At 26.6% G+C, this 8326-nt stretch overlaps 2 protein-coding genes across 2 annotated transcripts in view; one reads left to right on the top strand and one right to left on the bottom strand.

Annotated features, from left to right (window-relative positions):
* Positions 1–2461, bottom strand: part of LOC111686786 (tyrosine-protein phosphatase Lar) — a 24467-nt gene extending 22006 nt beyond the window's left edge. The window contains exon 1 of the mRNA XM_046956172.1: positions 2440–2461. Coding sequence (XP_046812128.1) covers positions 2440–2461 — 22 coding nt within the window. The remainder of the gene's footprint in view (positions 1–2439) is intronic.
* A 395-nt stretch (positions 2462–2856) lies between these two features.
* Positions 2857–8326, top strand: part of LOC111684263 (tyrosine-protein phosphatase Lar-like) — a 25869-nt gene continuing 20399 nt past the window's right edge. The window contains exons 1-6 of the mRNA XM_046956173.1: positions 2857–2872; positions 4231–4467; positions 4534–4680; positions 4782–4915; positions 5967–6108; positions 6828–6851. Coding sequence (XP_046812129.1) covers positions 2857–2872; positions 4231–4467; positions 4534–4680; positions 4782–4915; positions 5967–6108; positions 6828–6851 — 700 coding nt within the window. The remainder of the gene's footprint in view (positions 2873–4230; positions 4468–4533; positions 4681–4781; positions 4916–5966; positions 6109–6827; positions 6852–8326) is intronic.

Consider the following 8326-nt stretch of genomic DNA (forward strand, 5'->3'; position numbering starts at 1 on the left):
ACTGAACTAGAACTGAACTAGAACTGAACTAGAACTGAACTAGAACTGAACTAGAACTGAACTAGAACTGAACTAGAACTGAACTAGAACTAAACTAGAACTGAACAACTCAATTACTATTAAACTTAATCTGAGCTAAACTACATCTTAAGTTAATCGAGAAAATTGTAACAAGATAGTGTAGTTGTGGGCGCGTTTATGTATTGCCAGGATATAAAGTATTTGTAACACTTCAGTAAGTTTATGGCCAAGTGAAAGTGGATGTGTATACAGGCAACTAAAGGTTATTTAAACATTAAAGAAAAACGAAATAGCCAGCATTACTTCACATATATTTAATACACTAGTACACGTTTTTATATTTCATTTTATGCGCAAACACTTACAATGTGTGTGTCTGACAAAAATTACCAAACAAATGACCAATTAATGTTAAATTTGAAAAAAAAAATTAAGCAAATTTTTAAATACCACACTGATTTCTAGTACAATTTTAGTCACGTCGCGTTTTTCATTTATAAAATTTCATTCGTGGTTTCACTTTCCCAACCAACACCAGGCAAACACCAGCCTGTTTGTCTATCACTTAGTCATGTTACTAATCTCTTTTGTGTGTTTGTTTGTACTTTGCTGTTAATAAAATCTAATAAAAAGTGTTTTTTATATGTAATATAAAGTTTTCGTTTTAGGGTTAACAGTTTTGTAGCTTTAATTGTTTGACAAATGAGTGTGGTTATTAAAACTCTGGCTAATAACAAACTAAATGAGAATGGTTGACAATAAGCTGTTGACAAAATTAGAAAATATATAAAAAAGAGATTGAGAAAATCGACTTGTAACAGATGGTGTTAATGTTTAATAGCAGTGCTTAATCATTTAAAATCAATAAAAAGAAAATGAAAAAATAAATAATGGAAGAGGGAAAAACTCATGTCATTAATATTAAAGCCTTGAGATAGGCAACAAAAAGTTTAAAAGAGGATTTTAGCATGTTTTTTGTTTGATGGAGTGTTGTCAATAATAACGTCTGTTAAAGTGTCAAAATTTAAAGAAAACTTTAGTAAGGAAATACGAAAATTAAAACAAAAGCCTTAAAGTATGCAACACACATTATAAAGACAGTATATTCTAACTTCTTTGTTAAAAATGGGAAATAATTTTGGGTTTAGGACCTAAGTGAAAGGAGACCTTTCAATTTTACTTTTTTACCAGAGTTTCTGGCACGATATTTAATAATATAACTTAATTTCTTCAAAAAATGCTAAAAAAATAAAAAAAATTATTGCCTAATTCTCGTATACAAATAACAATTCAACATATAAATTTTCTGTTGATTAGCAATTAAATATGCATGAAGTAGCAATTTTATTGTATGTCGAAACAATAGTTTAAAAATTAATTAAATAAAAATAAAATTTTATTTCATTTCATTTTTTCAATTAGTTTTTTTTTATTACTTTAGCAACAACTATCAAAATGTATCAACATTTAAACTAGATTTTTTAAGTGCCAATAAATATTTTGTTAAAATTTGTTTGTGATTTTTCACAAAATAGTTTCAATATTAAAAAAGGAAAAAAAGAAAACATTAAAATCCATTATATTCATATTATGACATAAAAATAAAATACCAAAAAAAAGAGTATTAAATAACTATTTGCAAAACCAGAATCAAATTTTCAAAAACTACCAGAAAAAACAAACGCCAGCGTTAACATTAACACAACCAGCAACAGTGCTACTTATGCTGCAGCAAAAAGAACAAGAAAAATATCAACAATATTTTTATTATTCATAGATATTTATTTTTTTATAAACATTTCATTGTTGTTTTGTTGCTTGCTCAAAAACACATATAAAATGTTTGTGTACAGCCTAAAAGTATGCAGTATTATTTTATAAACGTTTTTCTCTAAACTATGCAATATATATATTTTGTTATGTTTTTGCTGTTTCGCAAAACGTAACACTTTATTGTCTGTTAGCATTGTATTTATAACCATTTTATTTAACACTTTTAAATCATTTTAATGGTATTTTATTCAGTTGATAGTGAATGTCGTCCTCCTACTTTATCTATTTATGTATGTATTGGTTGATTGTGACACGTTTCTAACATGTATGAAAAAGTGTAAGCAATACAATGGATGATGCTATAAAACATCACATAAAATAATTTATATACAATTTTTTGTCGCAAACTCATCAATTGAAAATCAATACAGTAGTTAAAGAAACATATATCTTTTAAGGAAAAAATAAATTCATTTTCTACCGACTCTTCGTCAAAAAATATCAACATTATTATGAAAAAAATGACCATTATACTGTTCTCAAATGTCATAATAATAGTAAGTTTTGCCATCCACTGTTTATAGATTGAATGCTTCTATTAAAATACATTAAACAAGGTAGTATTGGCAAAAACTGTTGGATTACTTTGTGTTGCATGTCCAGGCATTTTGTTGCCATTGAGTTTTATTTTCATGCATCCATCAATAAATATGCTACATAAATTGTTGTGACCATTGATGTGTTAAGTTTTTAGTTGTACGAAATAAAACAACAACAACAAAAAACATTATCGAAAAAGCTTTGCTTTTGATTGTTGGTTATTTGCCATTGTTTTTTTTTTTCAAAATTTTATTTTCTATGTTTTTCACCATTTTACTGTTGTTATAACCTATTTTTAGGCGTTATTATTCTCGCTCATACAAATTTACTTTTTATGATTGTTTTTTATGGTCTAAATCGTGGTGATTTCAAATATTTAAATCTATTGGTTTGAATTTACGCTGATGCTTTTTAAATATTCAAGAGCAAAGAATCGCAGTGGCAGTAGGGAAAAAAGAGATAATGAAAATATTTTCAAGTAAATTTTTAAGAATAGAAATGAAACATAACAGAACTAGAACAGAACTAGAACAGAACTAGAACAGAACTAGAACAGAACTAGAACAGAACTAGAACAGAACTAGAACAGAACTAGAACAGAACTAGAACAGAACTAGAACAGAACTAGAACAGAACTAGAACAGAACTAGAACAGAACTAGAACAGAACTAGAACAGAACTAGAACAGAACTAGAACAGAACTAGAACAGAACAGAACTAGAAGAGAATTAGAACAGAACTAGAAGAGAACTAGAACAGAACTAAAACAAAACTAGAACAGTATTAGATCTGAACATCAATTGAACAAAGTTAAAATGTTTCACACGTATTATCGGAAAGGTCAACAATGCTTTTAATAATATGTAATCTTATATTAATGGCAATTAAATTTTTTGATTTATTACCGTTTGTTACCTCAAAGTGTGCCCAAAATTATAAAAACATATAGTATTTAAATCAGCCTTAAAGTATGCTTGTAAAATAAAATATATGTTATATTTTAATGTAAAATATTAACAATATTTTACAACAAAACTTACACATACTGACACATACTCACACATATATTTCAAAACGTTTGCTTTACTTTCAATTTTGTTGTACTGTCTTTTTATTTTATGTATATATTGTTGGTCACATATTTTTGTCATAAATTTTCATATACAGAGTCCAATCCCTTATCCATTACTTGTTCTGGTTTATGGCAGTAGCCAATATATATTGACCACATTTTATGTTTCAAAAACAAGAAACAATTTATATATATTTTTTTTTTTTTTTTTGCTGTAACATATACCACAAAACAGACTAGGTTTGTAATAAAAAATAAATAAAATATAAAAATATTGATTTTTTTTGTTGTTTTTAAATAACACAAAACAAAATGTTTATGTTTTAATTTTATATAAAAATTTTTACTTGAAATTTTCTTTAGTTTTAGTAAAAAAAATAAACTGGTTTAAATAAACGTGTCATAAACAATATTTTAATATCAATTTAATACAAACATAAAGATAAACATTTATTAACAATGATAAAGATTATAAACAATTTGACAGGACGACAGTATATAATTTTCTCCCATATTTCGGCCATTAAAGCTTTTAGTAGAGAGTAGAGGAAGCTTTTACCATATGAAGTCTTATGACATGTTTAATGTCAACAATATCATCAACTCATGATGAGTTTATAAAAGTTGTTTTTTTTCTGTATTTATTATTAAATAAACAAAAGTATTAAAAAATAAAGTTATAATACCATTTATGTGTATTTATTTAACAGTATGAGATGGAATTTAAATTTTATTATTATTTTTTTCTTTTAATATATTTCTAGGTGGCCTACAAATTGAAAACAGTCGAGAGGAGGATCAGGGTAAATATGAATGTGTGGCTGAAAATTCTGTGGGTACTGAACATTCCAAGGCTACTAACTTATATGTTAAGGTGCGTAGAGTACCACCCACATTTTCACGACCCCCAGAGCCCATTAATGAAGTGATGTTAGGATCAAATCTTAATCTCTCTTGCATAGCAGTGGGTTCACCTATGCCGCATGTTAAATGGATGAATGGTAATTGAACTTAATTTTAACATTTTTATTAACATCATTTATTACCATTTTCATATTCCAAAATAGGCGCCCAAGATTTAACCCCTGAAAATAATATACCAATTGGCCGTAACATTATTGAATTGACTAATATCCAGCAAAGCGCCAATTATACTTGTATAGCAGCCTCTTCATTGGGTCAAATTGAAGCCACAGCCGTGGTTAAAGTTCAATGTAAGTAATGGTTGCCTTTTATATACATTTCTTTTAATGTGTTTTATATGTTATACTATGATTTATTATTAATACGTTTTTTTTATTTATTTTATTTATAGCTTTACCTACCGCACCCACAGATGTACAAATTTCTGAAGTTACAGCCACCTCTGTACGTTTGGAGTGGTCTTATAAAGGCCCCGAAGACTTACAGTATTATGTGATACAATATAAACCTAAAAATGCTAATCAGGTAACTAACAGTGTAAAAAAGCTCTATTTATTATAGATTAAAAAGCTTTTATCGAAATTTTTCTTTGAAAAGCTTTTTTTGCAAAATGTTTATTACAACTAGCAAATCTTACAATGTCACATGAAAGCTATAAATACTCTCCCAAAAGCTCTATTAAGTCACAGAGTTTTTTAATTAGCTTAACTGAATCTTACTTAAGCGTTTTTGGAATTTAGAACAATTTTTAAAATTGAACAAAAAGTAAAAACTTTTATAAGAAGATAACTTAAAAGTTCGATTTTTTATGCTTGTTTGAGAGCTTTTTATATATAGCTGTGGGAAAACCTTTTTAAATATTTCTTAAGATTTTTAAAGTTTAGCTTAAGTTACAATACAAAAAGTTTATCAAAATGTTGTTAATACAAGCAAGCTTAAACAACATTGTGAATGGTCGCTTTTTGAAGCTTCTTTGAGAGCTTTTTATATTCACTTGTTAGAAAAACTTTTTTCTTAAATTACAATACAAAAAGTTTATTGAACTATTGTTAAAGCTTTCAATGATAGCAAGCTTTCTTGTTTTAAAACTAATAATAAAGTTTACTGAAGCTTACAGAAAAGCTTTCAAGTTAAATTTTTTTCTAAATTTAAACTAAAACTTAAACTTGATAAGAAGTTTAATTATAAATTTTAAAATCTGAGAAAAAAGCTCATCAAATATTCACTTTAGATGTTATCATTAAATAGTCTACAAAAAGCTCTTTAATATCATTAGAAATTCAAGAAAATGTTATTTTCTACAAATGGTTTTATTAAGCTTTGTCGTTTTAAAAAAGTATCATGCAAATGTGCTAAAGCTTTCAGAAATAACAAGCTTTAAATCTGCAATAGAAGATATCAAGCTTTACGTTTGATATTAGGCTATTTCAAAGATTGTTTTTACATTTACAAAAGCTTTTAGGGATACCCTTAAAAATTAAAGTTTAAAAGCTTTTTAGCTTTTACGAAACTTATTTACAGTCTAACGTTGTCTTTTTCAAATTAAACTTATTTTTCTTTTTATTAATTTTTTCAGGCTTTTAGCGAGATTAGCGGTATTATAACCATGTTTTATGTGGTACGAGCATTGAGTCCTTATACTGAATACGAATTTTATGTGATAGCTGTAAATAATATAGGAAGAGGACCACCATCGATACCAGCGACTTGTACCACTGGTGAGACAAGTAAGTAAAAAAAAAGAAACAATTAATTCAATAAATAAATCAACTATTAAGGAAAATATTAAAGCTTGATAGCCAAAGCTTTAAGCCATCTGTGTTATGCAATAAAAGCTTTGAAAAGCTTATTAAAAGCATTAAAGTTTATTAAAAGTTTTCGAAGTTGTTATAACAAAAATTTGTGTTTAAATAGTTCTTTTGAAAATATGACAAAATGTGCAGCTTTTTTATATAATTATATACCTAAAAATTAAAATCTAAAAGCTTTTAACAAACATTCAATCTTTTTAAAATACATAGCTTTAAACGTTTAAACGTTTTCAAAAGCTTTTGTATTTTTGCAAAAGTTGTAAAGAGCTAGAAAAGCTTTTACACAAACCATAATTCCTATAAAGCTTTTAACCATGTAATTTAACAATAATATTTTCTTTATTTCTTCTCTCTTTACATGCTTCTAAAAGGATTTTTTCATATACATTTTTTTATGTTTAAAATCTGTTTTAGTTTTTTAATTTTTATTTCCCTTTAACAGCTTTAAAGCTGCAGTTTTATTTTTCCATTTATTATAAGTTCTTCAAAAAGTATCATTTTTAGTTTCATTTTCAACTCTACTCAAAAAACCTTATTCTTGTTCTTTTTTTTCACTTTGAAAAATATATTCATTTTCATAATGCTTACTCAAACACAATGGGATATTTTCTACAACATACATTTAGGCGATTTTACATATGGTGGAGCAAGTAAGTATTTCTTTTTATTCTTTTTTTTCGTCAGAATTTCTTTAAGCCAAACGATAGTTGAAAGCAAAAAATTTTAAAAATTTTTGCTCATTGTGCTGTTTTTTTTTCTTCTTTCATTTTATTATATTTAACTACCTGTCATTAAGTTAAATATACACTTTTTGTAAAAAGCTTTTATATGTTCGTGTCAGTGTCTATATACATATATGGATGGTATATTTGGCATCATAAAAAAATGTTTCAGAATATCAATGCCGGAGAAATAGAGGCAATAAATGAATGGGTTATTGCAATTTGAACATAAAAATAGCAACTGAATTTAAAAACTGAAAAAAAAGATATTGTTATAGAGAAGAATAAAAATATATACAGAACTAAAAGGAATAATAATAATAAAAGTGAAGCAAAGGATACGATTATGTGTGCAATTGCATATTAACAATTGTGGAAAGTATGTAGATGTGTGTTGCTTGGAAGTGTGTATGTGTGTAAAAGAACACATTCGTTGTGAACATTTGTTGGCAAACGAAGCAGTCTGAAAATAATTTGTGTGGCTTAAATTCATTAACCATAGTTCTACTTGATTCTTAGATTGATAAAACAACCCTCGTATAAAGTGAAGAGAAAATTTATAGAATGAAAAAAAGATTTCTGTATAAAGATTCCAAATGTGTTATAAACAATTTAGGTTCATTACACCCTACTTCGCACAAACCAAAAAAAAAATGAAAACAAACAGAACTGAACTAGAAAATAACCTAAACTCAATTCTGAATAACTATTAATTTAATTATCCTTTATTTATCCTTTAATTAGATCTGAAATTTCTTGTATTCACGAACCGAAAGCCAAAACTGCAGAAATGCAGTAAGTCCTAAAACTTTCGTTTCGAACGCCACTTAAACTTTCCTTCATTTAATAAATTTTTGTTATATATTTTTATTATTACTTTTTTAAGTCCATTTTAAAGTATTTTATACATGTATGTATAAATATATGACCAAAGAAGATTATCGTATTAAAATTGCAGCTGATGATACTTTTACTATGTGTGTGTGTCGTCTGTCCTTATGTCTACGAATACAATTGCAACAGTAAGTCCATATGAGTGTTGTCTGCATCTGACGGGAGGTTTCATTATGTAAAGTGCTTTTTATTCTAGTTATATTTTTAGTCAATCAATAAATTTATTTAAATGATCGGGTATTGTTTTTGAAATAAAGTTATAAAATTTAATAGTTACTGACAAACAAAAGAACTAAACACTGGATGTTAAAATAAGCATTAGTAATTTGTTATGAAATTAAATAGGAAGCTGAACGAAGAGAATGTTGGGAAAGAAATTTAAATTTTTAAATTAAATTAGTTTCAGTACTAGTTAAGTTCTAGTTCAGTTCTAGTTCAGTTCTAGTTCAGTTCTAGTTCAGTTCTAGTTCAGTTCTAGTTCAGTTCTAGTTCAGTTCTAGTTCAGTTCT

The sequence above is a fragment of the Lucilia cuprina genome, chromosome 2 (assembly GCF_022045245.1).
Source record: "Lucilia cuprina isolate Lc7/37 chromosome 2, ASM2204524v1, whole genome shotgun sequence".
NCBI classification, from domain to species: Eukaryota; Metazoa; Arthropoda; class Insecta; order Diptera; family Calliphoridae; genus Lucilia; species Lucilia cuprina.